This window comes from Silurus meridionalis, chromosome 18, assembly GCF_014805685.1.
Source record: "Silurus meridionalis isolate SWU-2019-XX chromosome 18, ASM1480568v1, whole genome shotgun sequence".
NCBI lineage: Eukaryota > Metazoa > Chordata > Actinopteri > Siluriformes > Siluridae > Silurus > Silurus meridionalis.
The window spans coordinates 22217405-22240685 of NC_060901.1; the positions used below are offsets into that span (position 1 = coordinate 22217405).

Below are 23281 nucleotides of genomic sequence, written 5' to 3' on the forward strand. Positions count from 1 at the left end.
GGTGCTCCGCGTAAACAATTGATCCAAACAGTGAGCGTAGACGGCGTTCTCCCAGCTATTCAGAACAAAGCGTTTCTCCGGCGCTCTTGAGATAAGTCACGATGCAGGATTTTATGTCACCACAGCAGAAAAAAAAAGAAAGGCTGCTTTGTACATGGAAACAATACTGGCCCAGATCAAAGTTGAGTCATTGCAATACTTCACGGTGTAGAGAACACCTAGCTGTCTCTCTGTGTGTGTGTGTGTGTGTGTGTGTGTGTGTGTGTGTGTGTGTGTGTGTGTGTGTGTGTCTTACAGGCAGAACACTCAGCCATAACATGACTCATAACTCAGACAGGCAGAGCCAGTTAATTTTATTACATATAAATTGCACACTTTTTTTTTATATTTATTAAGTTTTTATTAAAAAAATAAATTATAGATGGATGGATAAATGGATAGTTTTTCATTTATTTAATAAATAATTATGGATGGATAGCTAAATTTAAAGTGTTTTATGCATTTAGCAAATAATTCCAGATATATGGATGGATAGATGGATGGATGCGATCCTTCGCAGACTTTTCCCAAATCGCCATAACAAGGTTCAAAGGCCAAACTTCAATCTCCATATTTCCCTTTTCTTCATCCATTTCTCATGCATTTGGGCTGACAGTACCCAGACAGTCCCATATGGTCCTGTGCTCCTTGCACTGTTATACCACCAGGTCTAGGCAGGGGGCACCATCTGTTCAGCCAGTCAGAGGATGAATAAGGCCAGCCCAGGAGAGAAAAATAGTCAGTCTGGGACAAGAGGTGGAATTTGGTTGATTGTTACCTGCTGGTCGGCTGCTGCTGCTATTTTTGGCCGTTTTATACTGTAGAACCTTCGGCGTTGACCCAATGCAAGATTACCTTCTTTTGTTTATGGTCATTATAGCTGTCAGTTTTGCCTCTGCACACACCATGTGCGAAGAACAATGGTATTGCTGATGGTATCATTAACATTTTCCACTGTGTTTTGTTTATGTGTGTGTGCAGGTCACTGCCAGGGGCTTTGCTCCATTGTTGCAGTTTGCCTACACAGCCAAGTTGCTGCTCAGCCGTGACAACATCCAGGAAGTGATACGCTGCGCCGACTTCCTGCGCATGCACAACCTAGAGGACTCCTGCTTCCGTTTCCTGGAGGCACAGCTGCGGAGTGAAGAAGACGGTGCCCAGCTTTGCCAAAAGGGGGCACCCGAGAGCAATCATTCAGAAGATGAGAGCATGCAAGCTGAGGCCTCGGTCGTGACCACGAATGCACCAGCGACTTGGGCTGCTTCTCCACACTCTCGACGCCATCCAGATGTCCTCCATGCTCTTCGTCAGCCAGATCACGAGCGGCTGGTAGCCAGCGCTGACTTCCCAGATGACCAAGTGGACTCGGAACAGCAGGTCACCTCGGATCAGCCACGATGCCCCAAGTACAGGAAGTACCAGCGGGCATGTAGTAAGCACAACAACAACGAGAGCTCCTCACATAACAGTAGTACCTCAGGTTTCCCAAGCACATTGCTCAGTGGGCCAGCTGTGACTCGCATCAAGCAGGAGCCGCAAGAGGGCGAAGACGAGCCCATCACACTGGGTCTGTCAGAAGATGAAGACGATGGCAGGGACAAAGACAACGGCACGGCCGACATGGAGTTGGACGGAAATGAACTGCACGGTCTTTTTACACGTGGCATCTCGGACTTGCCCAACACTTCCCAGCAGCTTATTGCCAGCAGACTGGCCTGTGCCCAGGTTAAAGCAAGCACTCAGGGAGAGCACAAAAAAGACTACAGGCCTTCACAGGTGCCCGTGGCCTTCCCCAAAGATGCTGACAGCTTCTCTACTGGACTGTCTCTGAGGTCGGCGTCTTACGACGGCATGTGTAAGCAGGAAGTGGAGATAGACAGGCGCAGTGTCATCTTTTCTTCAGGAGCCTGTGAGCAATTGACCACACCTGCTCATTCCTACCCAGGCAGCAATTCCCATGACAAGGAGCTGGCTGACCAACTGCCCAAAGGACTGTGGGTCGGGAACAGCCAGTCGCTGCCCACTTCTGGTGCTGCTTCTGGCGAGGTGCCGCCCCTCCTGTGTCGCCAAAGGCCTAACACCAGCTGCCCTGTGCCCATTAAGGTGTGCCCACGTTCACCTCCCTCTGAGACACGCACCCGCACCTCAAGCTCCTGCTCGTCGTATTCCTATGCTGAGGACGGCAGCGGTGGCTCTCCCTGCAGCCTGCCCCAGTTCGAGTTTTCCTCTTCACCCTGCTCTAACATAACTCGCTGCATGCCGACTGACCCACAGGAACTGTTTGGCCCGGCAAGGCCGAAAATCAAGTGCGAGCAGGCATACGGAACCAACTCTAGCGATGAGTCTGGATCCTTTTCCGAAGGAGACAGTGAGTCCTGCCATGTTCAAGAGCAAGGATCAGAAGTAAGTGATCGGTCTCCTCTCTGGGGCTGGTTTAATTTGTCAAGCAGACTTCAGGCACACTAGATCCATCACCGCTTAGATTATGGTTTTGCAAACGTCTTCTGTTCATCAGTTCCAGAAGGCACTTTGTCTTGATTTCCCTCCTGCTGAACAGATGATTTACCAAAGTCCTGTGCAGTAATTTATGGTGTGGTAGTGAACACAATAATGATACGTGTGTCTGTAGAAGGTCCTTCTTCCGTCCTGATTTACAGTGGTATTATGAGCGCCTAGATGTTTATCTGCCGTCTGTCAGGCAGGTTATTTAAAGGTAAAGGCAAAAATGATTGCTAAATCGCTCCGTATTGTGTATCGTTAAAAGCGTGGTCATGCGATCGAGTCGAGCGTAGACTGAACGAGGCTTCAATCACGTTAACTGCACTCGCTTCCCAGCGAGCGTGCCAATTGGTCGAGGATTCGTCTTTTTGGTCAGATAGAAAAAAAAAGACAGGATATGTTTCAGAAAGGTCTATTAATGTTCTGCTTAGTCATAAACCACCACATAAAGTTCGCAGGCCCTTTTTTCAATCTTGATATTTTTCCAAACAACGCACTTCCGCCAGTGTCTGCCAAGTCGACTGTAATCTGGTGATTATAAGATTTTCTACTGCTTACTGTTTGTTTGTGTGTGTGTGTGTGTGTGTGTGTGTGTGTGTGTGTGTGTGTGTGTGTGTGTGTGTTGTCTCTTTTGGTTCTAATAGCTTTGTTCATGGCTTTTTCGTACTATTTGACAGACAACAAAACTGCCCAGCCATATCACAATAAAATTTTAATAGCTACGTGTCTAATACACGTAATACAGAAGCTCAAAACTATTTGTACGCACATATTTTTCTCAGACACTTGGCAGCTTCAGGGTCCATATTTTTCTCAGACACTGTCTGTGTCCTTGTGGGATCTCTCCAGGTTCTTTCAAAATTATGACTTTTTTTTGCACCTAAGAAGTGAATGAGTTTTGTTAAAGTTATACTTGTGATGACATTTGTCTGGTGTTCAAGGGTGTTTATTTGCTGCATTAATAGGTACACTATATGGACAAACGTTTGTGGGCACTTGATGAGATTGGCATGTGCTTTTCTGGGAAGATATTCCACTAGATTTTTGTGGAGATTTGCGAGATTTCAATCGGCCACAAGGGTGTTAGTAAAGTCAGGTACTGATAAAGTTGAGGAAGTGAGGAGGCCTGGGGTGCCGTCAGGATTACAATTAATCGTAAAAGTCTTAAATAGAGTTGAAGCTTTTTAGCAGACCATTCAAGAACTCATGGAAAGTACATCTTCATGGAGTTTGAATAAAGCAACTTTTGTCAATATAATATATGTGTCAATGGAAGGTCCTCACAGCGATAGTAACTGAACGTGTGTGTGTGTGTTGTACTATGCTTAAAATTGCAGCTGACTCACTAAAAACTATAATAGCGGTGGTGCTTGTTAGTATTAAGGCGGATGACAGCAGCAGCTTCCTCTTCTCTCTCTCCCTCACTCAGTCTTTCATTTGTCTGTCTCTCTTTCTCTCTTCTCTATTTTTGTCTTTCTCTCTCCCCCTCCCATTCCTTTCTCTCTCACTCACTTTGCTGACACAGATGGATGACAAACCAATCCTCTCATTTTGCAGTAATCCACCTGACCAGGCACAGAGTAGCTCATGCTTGCTGAGAAATACACACACACACACACACACGCGCGCGCGCACTTTCTTATTGTTTTCCTTATCTTTATCACATAACGTCATTCATTGATTTTGTTCCTCGTTGAAGAATAGAGCGGTCCGGTCCGGAGAAAAAGATGAAATGCCTGCAGTCTGAATGGGTTTTGTGAATAAGGGATTGAGCAGAAGGAAAGAAAAGAGAAAGAAAGAAAGAAAGAAAGAAAGAGAGCTTTTCACGTGATCGGACCTTGTGTTATCGGATGTGTGTTGCGGGGGGTGGGCAGAAAGGCAGCTGGCACGTTGCCACGGCAACCGGAGCCCGTTCGAAATGAGGCAGCTCTTTTTTTTTTTCCTGTCTCTTTCTCACACACACACACACACACACACACCACACACACAATAGACGGTGATGGTGCATTAACACCATAGAACACATGAGCCTGCAGGTAATGTGCTCTTATTAGGCTTTTTATTCACAAATCTGTACACACACACACACACACACACACACACACACTATCTATAACGGAACATTCCTGTATACCATGTATTTCTTATGCTACAGCAAATTGCATTGCTGGGATGTTTTTTTATGAAGCTCAACACATACTTTTTATCCATTTAAAGTTACGTCCTATTCAATGCTGAAAAACGAAGTAACTCGCATTCTACCCGTTTCTCTTCGTTCCAGCTCTTAGATTTAGAAGCTGCAAGACTTTCAATTAAAATAGAGAGAATGTTATACTATTAAGAAAGCACTCGCACTGGAGACTCCTTCCATCGCTGATTTTTTTTTCTCCCTCATGCTCACACCATGAGACTTTCTAAAATAAGGAAAGAAAGAAAGCAGATGAATCGTGTAATCTCAAAGGACCGGGTTGTTCGTCGTGACCCGGCGCTCTCGGTCTCATTTCCATGCTCTCTCGTTCCGACATGCTCGCTACATTACCTCTGTCACCAAGCCTGTTGCATCTAATTAACGTTCATTTAAAAAAAAGACACGATGTGATACGTGATTCTGGGGAGAAAAAAAGAACCTCATGTTCCCTGGAGGTTCTTTCTCTCTCTCTCTCTCTCTCTCTCTCTCTCTCTCTCTGTCTCTCTCTCTCTCTCTCCTGCTGTTTCTCTTATGGTCTCTCGGCCCACTTTTCTCATCAGGACGAGAATAAAACTGCACTCACACTGCCTCTGTGTGTTTATATAGCAAATGGCAGAAAAAAGAGAGAGAGAGAGAGAGAGAGAGAGAGAGAGAGAGAGAGAAAGAGAGAAAGGGGGAATGGCTGAAACACTGCTTTAAAAATAGCAACACTGGAAACAATGAATTTAGGCGAAGGAAGGAAGTTGTTAAAGCGTGGGCTTGCCGGCAGGACCACCGTAACGAGACAAAAGCAGACCGAAGCGTGTCCTGATTGTCCCATAGAATAGAGATTAACATGGCAGAGGTAGAGCTGCATCTTCCTTTTATATAGTGATGTATGCTTTTTATATGTGCGTTTTACTTGTCACATGTACAGAAAGCATCAGGGTCAGCCATGATACAGCGCCCCCTGGAGCATAGAGAGTTAAGGGCCTTGCTCTTTCAAGAGTGGCAGCTGGGCAATACTGGGACTTGAACCTTAGACCTTCCCATCAGTAAACCAAAGACCAGTCAGGTGCTGATGTAGCTGAGGTGAAGAGGTCTGGGGTTCCAATTTACCTCAAATGTGGTCTATAGGGTTCAGAGCCCTATAGCAGATTTATGGATTTTTCCACTCCAACCCCATGGAAAGCACATGCTCATGGAGCTGGCTTTGTGCACAGGAGCATTGTCATGATGGAGTTACAGGTCCCAATACTTTGGTCCGTGTCGTGTATTAGAAAAAAAATAACTGTTGACTTCACCTGATGCTTTTTTGCCTCATTGAATTGGTTCTGCACGTGCGAGCGCGTACATACGTATAAGAACTGGAATTGCAACCCCCGGACATCCTGTGTTTGTGTGTCTGCACCACAGACTGTGAGCCGTGTCGATATCGGCGTGTGGGCGTGATCAGAAAGCACTCATCATTTAACCCCTTCAGAGTCGCTCGGAGGAAGTGAGCAGTGAAGTCGATACTCCAAGAGCTTCGTCTCGTTCTCGCTATGAGCCGCCTGTGGTCTTGTTTTTAATACACGACGGCTCGATCGGGTAAAATCGGAAAACCGCAAAGAGAGATCGAACAAAACGCGACGTCAGGTCCCAGTCAGTGTCTCTGGCAGCTTTCGAGAAGAGACATCAGGAGTTCGTGATGCAACTGATCGAACGTTTATGGCCTGGAATACAATATAGATAGTGTATTTGTTGACATTACTCACTGATCAGACATAACATTGATCTCCTCGTCATGGCACCTGTTAGTGGGTGGGATTTATTAGGCAGCAAGTGAACATTTTGTGTTTAAAGTTGACAGAAGCAGGAAAAAATGGGCGTAAGAATTTGAGGGCCAATTTGTGATGTCTAGACGACTGGGTCAGAGCATCTCCAAAACTGCAGCTCTTGTGGGATGTTTCTGGTCTGCCGTGGTCGGTATCTCAACTGACCACTGGTGAACCGGTCCTGGTCAAACTGCTAAAGAAGTTCATGCCGTTATGCTTGACGGCTCAGGAGCCTGAACGACTCTGGGGCAGCTGTAGCGTCTGCCCCGATTGGAAAAGGGTAAATAGTCAATTATAAGGGTGAGAGGTTTCTTTGATACGTATATCTTCATGGAGCAGATCGGAAAAGTTTGTGTCTCCTAGCACAAGCAAAGGGAAAATTTCATGCTCCAGCATCCAAAAGGCATCCGATAGAATTGTGCGCTTCTTTGGGGGACTTTTGGGGGAAGAAGCAAAAAAAGTCTGGGCAAATATTCCGTCAGATTTGCTGCGTCGAGCAGATTTGAGCAATAAATCGGGACAAAATCCGCCCGATTTCCATCCTCCTGCCTGATTTGTGTCATGCCGAAACAAACTTCCCGCCGCCTCAGACAGCTGCGTTCCCGGCGACCTCGTGACCTTCCCGCTCCTCCGGCGCCTTCCCATAATCCCTCGTTTGTTCGCTAAAGTGGGCCAGGATGCTCAGAGTAACAAACGAGACCTACTTTTTTTCGTCTAGACCCATTTTTTTCCCCGCCGCAGCGCTCCTTTGAGACAAACGAGCTTGCTCGGGCTCGAGCTGGCGGCGGCTCGGGATTTACGAGCGCCGCCAGTGTTCACTCCGTCATCTCTCGCACTAAATACACACTTCCTTCTGACATCCGCGTGGCCATGTGACCTGATCCGGCTTTTTTTTTTTATCCTCGCTCTGGATTTGGAGAAGCCTTAAGGAAACATCAAGTCTTATTATTATTATTATTATTGTTATTATTATTATTATTATTATTATTATTATTATTATTATAGTACAATAACTGAAGATATACAGATATCCAAAAAAAGGGTAAAGGGGGGATTTTTACTTCACAGCACTGGGAAATTCTTTCCTCACATACCCCAGGGATGTTAGGCAGCCTGGGCCAGAGTGCAGGATCAGACAGGACATGGCACCCCTGGAGCACTGAGGGTCAAGGGCCTTACTTGAGGGCCCTAAGAGTGCCAGCTTTTGCGCTAATTATAGAATAGACTAGAAATTTATTTGTCACATATACATTGCAGCACAGTGAAATTTGTTTTTCGCATATCCCAGCTTGCTCGGAAACTGGGGTCGGAGCACAGGGTCGGCCATGATACAGCACCCCGGGAGCACAGAGGGTTAAGGGCCTTGCTCAAGGGCCCAAGAGTGGCAGCTTGGCAATACCAGGGCTTGAACCCCCAACCTTCCGATCAGTAACCCAGCGCTTTAACCACTGAGCTATAATGCGTGAGATAAATAGAACGATTCCAATGTTTTTATCTGGAAAACACTTTCCAGTTCCCATCCTCCAACCTGAGGAACCCTTAAAGAACTCGGAAGAAACCCGAGGTCCGTATCAAAGCCATGATCGGTGAAGCGGCAGCATTTCGAAACGATCCCTCGCGGTTCTTTGACTCGCGTAGCCGAATGCATGCTTGTCGCAGGGTTGCGAAGGGGCAGAAAAGGTCCGGTAAATTTCCAGAAACTTTCAATGGTGAAATTTGGAAATATTGGAAACTAACCAGGAATTTATGGGAATGTTTGGGAATTCATTCGAAATGTGGAGAAATTTTTACAAATATAAATATTCTAGACTTGAATTGTTGGTATAATTGTGTCACATAGCAGCTTTACACACACGTTTTAAACATGAGTTTATGTCAAATTAGTCATTTATGCGAAATCTCGCCAAGACAGACATTCGGAAATGATGTGTGTGAAGTTCTGGAGGGATGCAGAGGGCATGGAGGGGGCGTGGCCTCGGTGGCCCTGCAGTAAGTGTGCAGTGTGCATGTGATGGATCAATGTGGACGTAGAAACACCTGCATTTTTGTCAGTTTCCCAGTTTATTCCCATGGAAAGTTCCCAGTCTTGGAAATTCCTGCAATCTTGCAAAATCATCCCTCCATCTTTTGACTTCCACGGTGGCTGAAGTTATGGGTGTAATGTAGGTATAGGAAGCCGAAATACCTTCCAAAGCAAGAAGTTCTTGTCAGATACCGAAAATATATTTGTGTACGGATGTGTGTGTGTGTGTGTGTGTGTGTGTGTGTGTATTGATGTGTGTGTGTGTCATATGGTCAGACAGACTGCTCCGGCAGCCCCTGTAGCACCAGCTCGTTAACGGTGCGGATTTGCATACTCATCTCCTCTAGTAATCACCCAGCAGGAGCGTGAACGAGAGACGGAGGAAGAAACGAGTGCGCCAGCTGTCTCTCTGCCTCCCGTTACCGGCTGCTGTCTGCCTCAGTCACACCAACAGATGGAGAGATGCTCGCTTTCGGTTCTTTTGTCGTCTCTCTCTCGCTCTCTCTCTCTCTCTCGCTTTCTCTTTCTCTCTCTCTCTTCCACTCTTTTCCTTTTTTTCCCTCTCTCATTACCTGTGATGGAATTATACCATTGAAATGTGAAGCAACTGATTGTGTTCGGCACCAAGCGATTTGTGGGTCTTTGCTGCCATCTTGTGGTGGTAAAAAGAACTGCAACGACTAGAAGCTTTTAGGAAAATATGAAGAAAAAAAAAAATAAAATAAAATAAAATAAATTGGGGGAGGGGGGTTTCAAGAGCAGAAATCAGAAAAGTATATCACACGTTTCTGGATGCTGTAGCATGAAATTTTTCGCTTCATTGACCCAAACCTGTTCCAGCAACACAATGCTCCTGTAAACAAACCCATGGAAATTGGGGTTAGAGTAGAAGGTCTAACCGAACACCCCAGATCTCCTCAATCTCGCCTACATCAGTAAACCTCACCTACTAAAGCTCTAAAGCAGCGCAAATCTCCACAGAATCTAGCGGAACATCTAAAAGAAGTTTATTGCAACCGGAAATGGGGAACGTGTTTAAAAAGAAGCATATCTTACGGTCAGGTGTCCACAAACTTTTGCTCATTTGGCGTATGAGATATGAGTGGGTCAGCACTCAGGTTTTTTTCGCATTTGTTCGGTTCCTACCTGAGCTTCGATATAGCGATTTCCATGGACATTAGTTTTTCCAGGTTCCACAGTAACGTCCTGGATTGTGAAACCATCCTTCTAATTCAGAAGTAGAGCATCATGAAGGTTTGAAAACGTGACCATGCTGCGACAGAGATGCGATTATTTGCGTTCCTTGTCGTCTCCCAAACTAATCCGCCGATCTCCTTCGCAGATCAAACTCCCTTTCCCCGTCGATCAGATCACGAATCTTCCACGCAATGACTTCCAGATGATGGTGAAGATGCACAAGCTGACGTCAGAGCAGCTCGAGTTCATCCACGACGTGCGGCGGCGGAGTAAAAACCGCATCGCTGCCCAACGCTGCCGCAAGAGGAAACTCGACTGCATCCTCAACCTGGAGTGCGAAATACGCAAACTGGTAAAAGAACAAAGAGATCAAACGTTTTCTCTCGAAAATCTACGATTACGAGATTCCAGTCGTAAATTACGCTGCAGTGTCCGTTTACTGATTATAACTACGTTTTCTGCAATTCTGTGATTTTTCTCAAAATTTCACCATTTGAATGTCATATTTCTACGATTTTATTCTCAAAACATTTCAAATTTATTCTCGTAATTTCGACTTTACTCTCAGAATTTTGACTACTCTCGTAATTTCTACGTTATTATCAAAAATATTTTGACTTACTCATGATTTTGACTTTATTCTCAAAATATTTCGACTTTACTCTCGTAATTTCTACTTTATTTTCAAAATATTTCAACTTTACTCTTGTAATTTCGACTTTATTTGTGTAAATTCGACTTTATTTTCACAACATTTCAACTTTACTCTCGTAATTTGGACTTTATTCTCAAAATATTTCAAATTTATTCTCGTAATTTTGACTTTACTCTCAGAATTTCGACTATTCTCGTAATTTCGACGTTATTATCAAAAATATTTCGACTTTACTCTCGTAATTTCGGCTTTATTTTCAAAATATTTAAACTTTACTCTCGTAATTTCGACTTTATTCGTGTAAATTCGACTTTATTTTCACATTTCGACTTTACTCTCGTAATTTCGACTTTATTTGTGTAAATTCGACTTTATTTTCAAAACATTTCGAATTTATTCTCGTAATTCCGACTTAATTTGTGTAAATTCGACTTTATTCTCGGAATTTCGACATTATTTTCAAAACATTTCGAATTTATTCTCGTAATTTCGACTTTACTCTCAGAATTTCGACTATTCCCGTAATTCCGACGTTATTATAAAAAATATTTCGACTTTATTCTCAAAACATTTCGACTTTACTCTCGTGATTGCGACTATTCGACTATTATTTTGTCGTTATTGTCAAAAAAATTCGACTTTTTGTCTTTTTTAACACGACGCAGGACTGCGTATAGATCTTTATTTATTTATTTATTATAAAATGGTGTGTGTGTGTGCAGGTATGTGAGAAGGAGAAGCTGCTGACCGAGCGGAATCAGCTGAAGGCGTGTATGGGTGAGCTGTGGGAGAATTTCTCCTGCTTGTCTCAGGAGGTGTGTCGTGACGTCACACTGAGCCCCGAGCAGGTCCAGTCTCTCCATCACTACTGCCCCGTGTTACGGCCCGCCTCAGACTCCGCCTCCCCGACCCACCCCCCGCCAGCGCCAGCCAGCATAGACCTCACCACCCGCTCCGGAGCTGCTACGCCCGAATCCGAATACGTCAAAACGGCAGTCGCGAACGACACGCACCCGGAACCAGCATCATCCAAGTGTCATGTGGGGAACGGCAAAGGGGACGACACGACGACGCCGACGCCGCCAGGCTCCGCCTACCTCGAAGCGGGCCAGTGTTTGGAACAGTCCAATCAGACGGTGACGGTAGACTTCTGTCAGGAGATGACCGATAAATGTACCACTGACGAACAGCCGAGAAAAGACTGCACCTAGTGACAGTGTTCGTTCGTTCGTTTGTTCGTTTTGTTCGTTTTTTTAATTTTTAATTTTTATTTTTTATTATCGTTATTTAATTTCGTTTTATCTTCTGACAAAACCCCCAGTTCAAGGGGTGTTCAAATGGTCAGCCTCTGCCAGTGTTGAATCTATGAATCTTTTTTTGTTTGTTTGTTAGGTTTTATATATTTATGTCTTTTTTTTATTTTGTTTGTTTTTTTTGTCCAATTGATAATTTTTTGTCCTTTTTTTGATACACAGTTGACACTACAGTTGTCTTAACAGCAGCAATACTGTTACTCCAGGTTCTCTCGGGCTCAGCCGCGGGCTGAAAGGTCTCGCAGAAGAAAACAAACAAAAACAAAAGAAAAAGAAAAAAAAACAAAGGAAAAAAAAAAAAACTCAATGGTGCTACACGGCGACGCTGTCTTCTCCGGGTCACAGTCCAGCTCGCGGAGGGGATCGGCTCCAACCACATCACGTCTCACATCCACGGACCTAGCAGCAGCTCAGTATCTCTCTCTCTCTTTTCTTTTTTTTGATCTCTTTCTCTCTCTCTCTCTCTCTATCTTTCCTTTCTTCTTTCTGTCCTTACAGAAAGACCAACAGTGTTAAATTAGTACCTACAGTGTTACACCTTTTAATCCTACACTGTGCAGCTACACCAGTCTGATTTAACACCAGGGCTCTCTCTCTCTCTCTCTCTCTCTCTCTCTCTCTCTCTCTCTCTCTCTCTTCAATGCCACGGGCAAATTCAGGAAACTCAGGAAACTATTCTGAATGTTTGATTCTAGTCCTTCATGAAAAGGTTACAGATTATGTTACATGACCGTTTTTTTTATTATTATTATTATTATTTTGTTCTTCTTTTTGAAATTTTTTTATTTATTTTATTATAATATTTTTTTTTTTTTTTTTTTTACAGCAGCTAGACTTTAAATGTTCATATGCAAAAAAGAGAAAAAAACGACATCTTCTGTGTTACACATTCGCAGTGTCCCGACACTCGACAACACTTCATTTGTACGGTCGGTCTTCTCCGTAAAGTGAAAAAAAAAATGCAAAAAAAACAAAAAACATTCCTCTATTGCCTTTGACAGCACTGAAATGGAGGAGGACGAACGACGAGACGAAAAAGAAAGAAAACGAACGAATCTGATTTTTTTTCGTGACCTTTTAAAAAAAAAAAAACGCCCCACCCCCTGTGCATCAGCAATAGTCCTGTGTTTGGGATATTTGGGATATATTGGGAATTTTTTGTTGTGTTTTTTTTTTTTTTTTGCTTATGTACAAAGTGCTTGCTGGCTAGAATGCGTGTTTTCTGTGTATATATAATACGGAGCATGGCGAGTGTATCGGTGACCCTGTACAGGTAGTGCTCCCTCTCTTTATAGATGTCCTCCCTTGGCTTTTTTTTTTTTCTCCTTCTTTCTCAGCTATCGCTTTTTTTTTTTTTTTGGCGAAATTCGAAAGCTTTTTTTGTTTTTTCGCTGTTTCCTGCCTGAAGTGAAATGGCCTGCACCTGTGGGTGTGCTTAAAACTCAGGAAATCAGCTTTACACCCAAACACACACACACACACACACACACACACACACACACACACACAAACAAAAAAAGAGCCCCCTTTTGCATGTCTTTCAGACTTCCTTCCTTAAAAATGTGAAAAGAGCTGGTCAGTATTTAAAGATGCTGTGTGATTGTGTGTGTGTGTGTGTGTGTGTGTGTGTGTGTGTGTGTGTGTGTGGTAATATGGTTTCGAAGACCCCGAACCAGCTTCTTCAAACCAGTTTTCAGTGTTATTCTTCGAAGCCAGAATACATTTTTCTACCTTTCAAAACGTCAATCGAATGAATTATCGACTTCCTCCCAAACAGGAAATGATGCACAAGCTCTTATAAATGATCATTTCTGACCCCCCCAGTCGCCCCACATGTTTACTACTGGCACTTACACTCTCGCTATTTCTTTCTATCTCTGTCCCATGATCGAGCTCCATGCAGAACGTTTCCGGGTTTCTTCACGGAAGAGGATGAAACCTTCCGAGAGGCTGAAAAGCATCTACAAATCCAGAGTTCACTATTGATTCATATGAATGCATCATTTATAGACTTTTTTTTTTGTCTGTGGCAGATCTTCAGACATCTGATTGGAAGGTTGTGAGTTCAAATCCTAGCATCTCCCATGCTGCCACTGCTGGGGGCCCCTGAGCAAGGCCCTTCAACTGCTCAGAGTATAAAAAGAGTCAAGCTGTAAGTCAATTCAGATTCCATAATGTAATAGAATACTAATACACATCTGGGATGGACCCTGACGCAGACCACCATCCCCAAATTTGATGTGGTACAATCAATTTACAATAATTTTTTATTATTATTATGAAATATAAGAATCAGTTTGTTCCAATTTCTGGGTCTGAAACCTGCTTAGATCACATGCTTGGAAAGCGCTGATTGAACCCTCGACACACACTTCTGAGAAGATTTTTGGTGCTCATTCAGCCAGAAGATCAGTAGTAAAGTCAGGTGCTGATGTAGGTGAGGGAGTGAGGAGGCCTCGTTCCAATTCATCCCAAAAACCTTCAATAGGGGCAGAGATCTGTAGAAGGCCACGCAAGATCTTCCACCATATCCGACCCTTCATGAATGTGATATCTTCATGGAGCAGGATTTGTGGACAGGAGCACCATCATGCCGGAACACGTTTGGATCTCGTGGTTCAAGCGAAGGGAAAAAGTTCATGCCACCGCATCCACGTTCAGTGCAATTGAATTTGCGCGAACAGCTTGAGGAAGAAGAACATCTGGATGGAAAAAAGTCAGGTGTCCCAAAACGTTTGTCCATATAGTTTATATGTATATATTATGGCATGGTGCTATGGTTACCACCTTCCTTCCAGCACCTTCGTTCCAGCCAGCCAATCACAAATCAGAATTTGAATTTTTAAAAAATAACAAAAAACAATTATCTACTCAAGTCAAGTCAATTTTTTTTTTTTTTTTTTTTTTTTTAGATACTGCTCTTCTTGTTCTCTATAAACCAGTCGCTCAGGGGCTCCTTATAATTTTTTTTCCCAATCTCAGACTATGGAAGCACTTCAGATGTAGATTTCACTTTTTTTTCTTTACTAAAAAATATCTCAGATCCAAGCACTTAACACATGCACTCAAAAGTGCTCTTTACTCTTCCAAAAAAATTCACAAATAAATAAAGAATAAAATTTTCTATTTAGATCTAAAAAAAAAAAAAAGTCAATATCCAAGAAGAGGGAAAAAATCCACCATAAAATACACTACACCAACACAAGAGAGTGTCTAATTCACATGGATGATGTTTTTTTGTTTTTTTTTCTAATCTAATAAGATAAATTTAAGCTCCCAAATTAAAGGAAGGAATATAAATATATATTTCGAACGTTTTAACGTGATTTTTGATTAATTTTTTTGCCCTAAGTGTATATTCGTTAGAGGTTTCTATCCCGTGATAGGATTTGCATGCTTTGCCTGTATATTTTCTAGTTTGTCTTTTCAAAAATCCTCCGAAGTTTTTAAATCGTCTTTCGATTTATTTATTATTTTTTAAGTCCAAAGGAAAGAAAGAAAAACAAAAAGAAAGAAAGAATTTTTTCTCCGAATATAAACTTGGAATCACACGGATTGATGGTTTCTTTCCGAATCGTTTTCTCCTGTTCTATAAGTAGGTTGCCATTGATTGATTTTTTAAATATTGTATTATATTTAATATTATTAATAATTGTAACTTTTTTTTGACCCATGTTTTATCAGATTTTTTTGAAAAAAAAAAGGTTTCCACTTTTTTTTTTTTCTCGGCTTGTTATTTACATTTTACTCCCCTTTTACACACACACACACACACACACACACACACACACACACACACACTCATTAGTACTGGATGGCGTGCTCTGTTGTAGCGTAGTCTAGACTTGTCGTGGTTGCTAGTTTTGTGCTCTTGGGTTTTTTTTTTTAATACTCTTCTTGAGACTTTTGCTCTTTGCTCTTCCTTAAAAAATGTTTTTTCTTTTTTGTCCTTTTTTTTTTTTTTTAGATATACTGACAGTATTTTATTTATTTTTTTATTTTTTTTATTATTTTTTATTATGATCAGGTACAAGAATTTGTTGCGAAGTCGCATATGCAAAGCATCCCTATACGAAAGAAAAAAAGAAAAGAAAAGAAAAAAGAACTTTCACACTACTTGTGCTAGAAGTGGGAGAGGAAACATGGGACGCCATTGGATAAGCACAGTGTAACAATGTAATGATGTCTGGGGGTTTTTTTTCATCCTTGGATGAATAGTGAATTTTTTTCTTTTTCAAGGACAGTAGGAATCGTTTCTCAAGAATTAAGGCTATAAACACGGGTGTAGTGGAATTATCGCCTGCCATGCAATAGTTTTTTTTTTTTTTTACCCATGTCCAGATCATCATTCATTTTTTTTTTCTTCTTCTTTTTTTTCTTGACGGAATTTAAATCGTTACGTTGCGATTTTGTTCGAAGCTTTTGACAGATTTCAGGGGCGTAGCTCAACCAGAAATCGTAACCCAGCTTTAATACAGCTTTTAAAAAAAAGGTGTATCTCCATTTTTTGTTCATGCAGAAGAGCATGACCACGTTTCACCCCCATTCATGTTCATACAAATCTTCCAAACCTCTGGAAAGATGTTTTGTGGAAATGGGTTTATTCAGAGACAAGGGTGTTAGTAAAGTCAGGTACTGATGAAGGTGAGGAGGACTGGGGTGAGGTTCTAATTGATCCCAAATAGGGTTTGAGCCTAATAGCAGGCCATTCAATATCCTTCGACTGATTGAAAGCAGATCAATCAAGTTTTCCTGTAGAGCAACATATGGCTGGAGAAGCCAGGTGTCCCAATACTTTTGGCCAAACAGAACTCTTTCGAACTCCTTCGGTGTTGTCACGTGGCGTCCCGTAGACGACGATGGCGTGGTAATGAACAGTGTTGAAACGCAGGGGACACCCCCCACCCGCCGCCCTCCCCCCCATACCCCCACCCAAACATAACCACGTCTCGTCTCTGCCTCCGTAAACGTCTTCATCAACATCCTCGCAACTCCACCTCGATTTCATCCCCCACGCCGATCAGCTTCCAAACGGTGACACGTTTGCTCTTATATCTCGTCTCAGGGTCTGCGCTAATGACTTTTTTTTTTTTATTATTTCTCTTCTTTTTTTTTTTTTTTTTACATTTAAAGATCATTTCATGGTTTTAAAAACATGTCTTCTGAAGAAAAAGCTAAAAGGTTCATGAGGTTTTTTTGTTAATGTTTCTAAGCTAATTATAGACAACACGAAAATTGATTTGCACAAAATAAAAATAAAATAATGAATAAGAGGGCTGCGGATTGTCCAAAAAAAAAGTTACATTTTTCGAACTTGGAAAAAATCGTCTAAGCTTTTAATCTGCAGTTAATAAACTATGGCAATGCAATTTTTTTATTTACCTTTTTTTTTTTTGCATTAATTGTTGCTCTCTATATAAAGCCAATTAAGAACAAGCTAATTTTGTATTCTTTTTTTTTTTTTTTTTTTCATCTGTTGTTTCTCTTCATATAAATCCTAACAGGGAAGTACAAGCTGAGTTCTTTCTTTTTTTTTTCTTTTTTTTTTTTGTGTATCTGTTGTTGCTCTCCTGATGTAAAGCCTATTAAGAAAGTACAAGCAAAATTTTTGATTTTATTTTATTATTGTTTTCTTTGTGCTGCTTCTTTGAAACATTAACACTGGCTCTCCAAAGCTTTCCTCATCAGTATCTTAAAAAAAAAAAAAAGGAAAAAAAAGAAAATTTTTTTTTTTTTTTTTTTTTTTTTCACATTTTGCTCAACTTTATATCATTATCTTGGCAGGATACGCAGGCCGAGCTCGTGTCGAGGAAAATGCAGAACAGCAAAAATGTTTACAAAGACAAAGTGACACGGATTTTTTTTTTTTTTTTTTTTTAAAGTCCAATCAAACTTGCCATGTATATAGTAAGTCGAATGCATAGCTAGGTGTCTTTTATTCCCCAAGTTGTATTTTTTTTATTTTGTATGTTTTTTAACCAAATGGATTCCAAAAAAAAAAAAAAAAAAAAAAAAAAAGAATGTCCTTTGATAACTATGCGTCTTTCTTCCGGTTTGTCAAAAAAAAAAAATAATTCTTCACCCAAAGGGGACGTTTCAGAGTAAGAAGAATAGAAGTGCACCTCCGACTTTTTTGCCTTAGAACTTGCAGAGGCCATAGTTCACCTTGACGTGAAAACGTGTGTATGCAGGGGTCTCCGGACCCCCCTCTCCTTCCTCCTCCCTCCATCTCTCGACTAGCAGAGCGGATTCTCTCTCTCTCTCTCTCTCTCTCTCTGTCACACTCTCTTTATCTGTCTCTCTCTCTCTCTCTCTTTTTCTCTCTCTTATCTACCTGTGAAATCCTTCATACCTCTCATAACTGGTCGACGACTGTATCAGCAAACCACATCAGGTGTTTTTCTACATGCTTTTTACACAGATTATTGTCGATATTACGGTGCATTCGTTTTTTTGTTTTTCATGTAATATCTGTTCTTGTTTTTTTGTTTTGTTTTGTTTTTTTCAAACCCTTCCTATATCCCCCTTGCTTGCTCTCTCCCCACTCTCCTGTTTTGTTTTGTTATTTTTCTATTTTTTGTGTTAATATTTGTCAAATTTTTTGGGATATCTGTACTAGAATTTTTACCTTTTTTTTTTGTTTTGTTTTTGTTCCATTTCTAAATGCTCCATGAACCTAATGAATTTTAATGACTTAATCGTTGTAAATAAAGGTATTGTGCAGAACTCCATTTTCATGCATTTCAATTGCTAGTGTTATATATATATATATTAAAAACATAAATAAAAAAATGACAGATTTTTTTGTCAGGACACCATTTCTGTTTATGAAATAAAGAAACTTATCATGTAGTACCTTTTTTTTTCTGGGGTTTTTCCTGCACCGCTACAGTATATGGACAAAAGTATTGGGACACACTTTTTCAGCTCAGAACAGGGACTTAACGTGGAATGCGATGTTCAAAAAGAAGCACGATCCGACAATCAGGTGTCCACAAACTTATGGCCATATACTGTAGGAGCAAAGAAGGCTGTGGAGATTTTACTTTAACCTTATTTATCATCTTTTTTAAAAGATAGACAGAAATATTCTTCCTTTATGGCTATCAAACTATACAATGGACTTATTATGTGTGCCACAATTAATGGCACCCTTTCAGTTATCTCATAGAATGCGTTCTCTTTCTTCTATAAAGAGGAAATTCCATGCTCTCATTATTATTATTATTATTATTATTATTATTAATAATAATTGTTGCTCTATATAAAGCCTATTAGGGAAATACAAGCAAAAATTATATTTTTTCTATAAAATTTAACCTATTAAGGAATAACAATCGAATAATTTTTATAAAAATAATTGTTGCTCCATATTTTTCCAAAAACAAGCTAATTTTTTTTTATTTGTTGCTCCATATAACGCCTATTAAGGAAATACAAGCAAAATTTGTATTTATTCATTTATTTTTAATAATTGTTGCACTCTCTCTCTCTCTCTCTCTCTCTCTCTCTTTATATATTTAATTTATATATGGAGCCTATTAAGAAAGTCGCAAACCTGATACAGTTGTGTGTTGAGAAGTTTTCGAGAGGTTTTTGCCAACAGTTTGGAGAAGCACATACACCAGCAACAGTTGGGTGTCCCAATACTTTTGCTATATAGTGTATGTAAGTATAATTCTTTTTGAAATAATTATTAGTCATTTCATACATTACTGGTACTGTACAGGTTGAAAAACATCGCTGTGGTATAAGAGGAATAAAACCTGCACAGACGTGACCTCCGTGTCTACAGTTACACCTGTACGAGTTATAGGGACGTTACTGGTGCTACTAAACTGAATTGCCAGAAAAAAGTCTTGAATCAAATTCCTAGAGTCCTCACCCCAGTAATATCTGTGTATTCCAACGTAATTTCTCGAACAGTAAATTTCTTCAAATATTCAGCTAAAATACTTTTCCGTGCCTCCTGGAAAACTCGTCGAAGCTGCTCTTCATTGTTGGAGATTTCTTCCTGATCCAGTTCATCCCAGAGCAGCTAAATAGGATTTAGATGAGATTTCCATGAGAGATTTCACTCAAATCGACTGTTTGAACGTATTCGTCGCTTCGGCTTACCGTCTTGTACGATGAAGTCGGATCTAATCAGTCCAGAAGTAATTGCATGGTGTTGGAGGTTTGGAATGGTAGCCATTTTTCCCTGCTCCAAAACAACCCCAAACCATCCATCTTTCACCTCCATGTTTGACTGTGGGGGTGAGGAAGTCTGATCACATCTTCTCTTCTGTTCTACGTCTTACACAAGTTCTTCTAGTAGAGACAAAAATGTCCCATTTGGACTCCACAGTACATTTTTCACTCGCCTAGTCTGTTGCATGGAAAACCAAAAAGACATGCTGTGTCTCAAAAAAGACTTTTGACCAAACATCCAGTTTAGAGCACAAATACAACCCCAGTGAACAAAGACCAGATTTTATTGTTAAAAAAAAAAGAAAGAAAAGAAAAAACCCTTTTTATTCAACTTAACCTCAAAGCTTCATGCGCCATGGCTCGAACTATTTTGTGAAAAAAAAAATGTGTGTATAAGGATTGAGGTATAGTTATATAAGCAGAGATATATACAAAAGGATAAACTGTTTACGTAGAACAAAATCCAAATAAATATTCCAGTAATTGTGTGGTATGTGGTCACCAAAGCAAAAAAAAAAGTGATGTCCGTGGTTTTGTTTGAGTTCATTTTTTCATGATTGAAGACAGTTCCAGGATCATGCTCTAAAAAAAAAAAAAAAAGGGAGAAATTGTATTATTATTATTATTATTATTATTATTATTATTATTATTATAGGTTAATATATAGAGCATGTACTAGTTTACAAGATTTATCTTATCAAGTGCAACAGCTCTATATAAATGTTCAAAGATACACTATTTGGATAAAGGTTTGTGGACACCTGGACTTTTTTGGCTTATTTTTTTTAATAACCTCCACTCTTCTGGAAAGATGTTCCACTAGGTTTTATGGTTTAATGTTTGCTTGTTCAGAGACAAGGGTATTAGTAAAGTCAGGACCTGATGTAGGTGAGATGAGGAGGCCTGGTGTGTGTTCCCTAAATAAGTTGTTCAATTGGGTTAGAGTTCTCTAGCAGATCTTCCACTCCAACCAACAGAAAGCATATCTTCATGGAGCTGGATTTGTGCACATTGTTTGAGTCTCCGACTTGAAGTGAAAAGGCAGGTGTCCCGATACTTTTGATCAAATAGTATATATGAACACAGTAACGGCACACATCACATGACCCTCCTGAGTTCCTCTGTGAACCCCCTAAAAACGTATTCTGATAACTGTATAATAGTATAATATAAAAATCCTTGTCCCTTGGTAAGGATACTGTAGGAAACAGAATTTAAAAGGCTAAAACACATGATTTATGGTTCAAGGTTGAACCTTTTCAGCATGTTTATTAGGGTTGCAATATTCCAGGATTTTTCAAGACTGGAAACTTTCAATGGAAATTAATGGGAATTGATAGAAATTATTTGAATGTAGTTTGAAAAAAATAAATCTTGCAGGATAAACTTAAACTATCGGATGTAATGTTGTTGTCATGTTGTCATGCACGTCAGCTCATGACCTTGTTTATATTTAAATAATGTTTACATTTATTTTTCATATACAGTTTATTGAAATTTCTCAGAATTTTTTATGAATTCCCATAAATTCCTGTAAATTCCTATAAGTTCCTGGTAAGTTGGAATATTTCCAAGATGACGTTCCCATAGAAAGTTCCCAGAAAAGTTTCCTGGAAATTTTGCCCGCACTTTTCCGCCCATTTGAAAACCCTACAAACACCGCATGCAGATGACCTTGATCTGTCCCGAAATTAGGTTCTTACCATGGACATGCGGCGCCCACTGGCAGGCGGAGGGGTCACGGCAGGACTTTCGCTTTGAGCCCGCCGCTTGGAATCTGACTCTGAATCGCTTTTGGACATTGGGCTGTCTAGCGGAATGGCCAGTCTGCTTTCAGAAAGCCCCCGGGACATGAAGCTAGATTTCCTACCTGTGGGGTAGTGTTCGGGCGAATCGCTCTCTTCGCTCACGTCCTTGCATGCACTCACCCGACTTTGCTTGCGTGCAGAGTTCTGAAGGGAAGCTGGGATCTCGATGTTGCTGGCGCGGAGAGATGCTCGAGGGAGCTGACCAACACCCTTCAGAGGGCCGGACGATTTGGGTCCACAATCGTCACTGCTCGAAGAGTGGACCCGGGTGTCCAGGGCTGCCCCTAATTGACGAATGGCTTGAATCTCGGGCTGGCTCAGGATACGTGGCGGCTTGGGCTGCTCTGTTCCGGTACCATCACTGGTTGGTGCCTCAGTGGTGGGCATGTGGGGCAAAGTTTCCACCTGCCCATCGTTCACTATTGCATAGGATGTTTGGGTCATGTGTGCGAATTTCTGTGGCAGGCAGTCTGTAAGGACACATGCTTGCTGCACCATGGAGCTTTTCTTTGACCTGCAAAGACTTTCTTCATCTCCACTGTGTATATTGCCATATATGCTCTGCTTGATCTTTTTCAATCCCAGGTGAAAGATCTCCAAGATGTTCAGGGAGAGTGAAACCCCAGCGATGCCCAGCATGAAGATCATGAAAATATTTTTCTCTGTTGGCCTGGAGACAAAACAATCCACGACGTTGGGGCAGGGATCTCTCTCACACTTGTATAGTGGGGCCAGTCCAATGCCGTAAAGGGCATACTGACCCAGTATAAAGCCCACTTCCATGACTGACCTCGTTAAAATATGAAACACATACGTACGCATTAGGGAACCTCGCAGAGGAGCCTTCCTAACCCTCTTCTGTTCCTCCAGTTTCCTCAGCTCCTTCTCAATTCTTTTGTGCTCATCCAAGATGCCCTCCATCCCCTCCAGCTCGACTTTGAGCTGGGCTTTCTTTTTGTGCCTCTGCTTCTCCAGAGCACGCAGCCGGTACAGCGCGTGACCCATGTACACCAGGGAAGGCGAAGATACAAAGATGATCTGCAGGACCCAGTACCTGATGAGGGAAATGGGAAAAGCTTGGTCGTAGCAGACGTTCTTGCACCCCGGCTGCTCGGTGTTGCACACAAACTCACTTTGCTCATCATCCCAGACATCCTCAGCGGCGACTCCAAGGACCAGCATGCGAAAGATGAAGAGGATGGTCAGCCAGATTTTGCCAACAATGGTGGAATGGATGTGAACTTCTTCCAAGATGCTTCCCAAAAGGTTCCAATCACCCATTTTTTGGTTTCACATAGCCTAAAGTGCAAAACATACACAAGTTCTAGTTAAGGAGATAGACACAGGGAAACTATTTAATTGAAGTCCCTAGAACTTTTTATAACCAAAAGACCCCTTGAGAAACCCTTCTATTAGATTGAACAAAAGTAAGACTTACACGCGTTGGATGGTTTTAATGACGAACGAGAGAAACGCTAGCTACTTCTTCACTAAAGCAGGTGCACTTCTCTCTCTGGGCATAGCTTCAGTAAATGAATCCCGGACCTACTGCATCCACTGAACTAATACAGGG

General features: G+C 41.3%; 2 protein-coding genes across 5 annotated transcripts in view; one reads left to right on the plus strand and one right to left on the minus strand.

The window, feature by feature from the left end:
• The window catches only part of bach2b (BTB and CNC homology 1, basic leucine zipper transcription factor 2b), an 86193-nt gene extending 73751 nt beyond the window's left edge, over nucleotides 1-12442 (plus strand). For both annotated transcript variants that reach the window (XM_046874173.1, XM_046874172.1), the window contains exons 3-5: nucleotides 1021-2442; nucleotides 9888-10094; nucleotides 11120-12442. In XM_046874173.1, coding sequence (XP_046730129.1) covers nucleotides 1021-2442; nucleotides 9888-10094; nucleotides 11120-11608 — 2118 coding nt within the window. In that variant the 3' untranslated portion in view covers nucleotides 11609-12442. The remainder of the gene's footprint in view (nucleotides 1-1020; nucleotides 2443-9887; nucleotides 10095-11119) is intronic.
• A 5265-nt stretch (nucleotides 12443-17707) lies between these two features.
• gja10b (gap junction protein alpha 10 b) lies at nucleotides 17708-23260 on the minus strand. Of its 3 annotated transcripts, XR_006928622.1 has the most exons (4): nucleotides 23147-23260; nucleotides 21604-23007; nucleotides 19829-20482; nucleotides 17708-19748 (listed from the first exon to the last, which is right to left on the minus strand). XR_006928622.1 is itself a non-coding variant. In XM_046874312.1 (3 exons), the coding sequence occupies exons 2-3, from the start codon at nucleotides 22987-22989 to the stop codon at nucleotides 20444-20446; spliced, it is 1200 nt and encodes a 399-aa protein (XP_046730268.1). In that variant the 5' UTR covers nucleotides 22990-23007; nucleotides 23147-23260; the 3' UTR covers nucleotides 17708-20443. The 3 variants fall into 3 exon arrangements, 2 of the variants coding, with proteins under 2 accessions (XP_046730268.1, XP_046730267.1); XM_046874312.1 differs by having other exon boundaries at nucleotides 17708-20482; nucleotides 21829-23007; XM_046874311.1 differs by having other exon boundaries at nucleotides 17708-20482.
• Nucleotides 23261-23281: the final 21 nt, after the last annotated feature.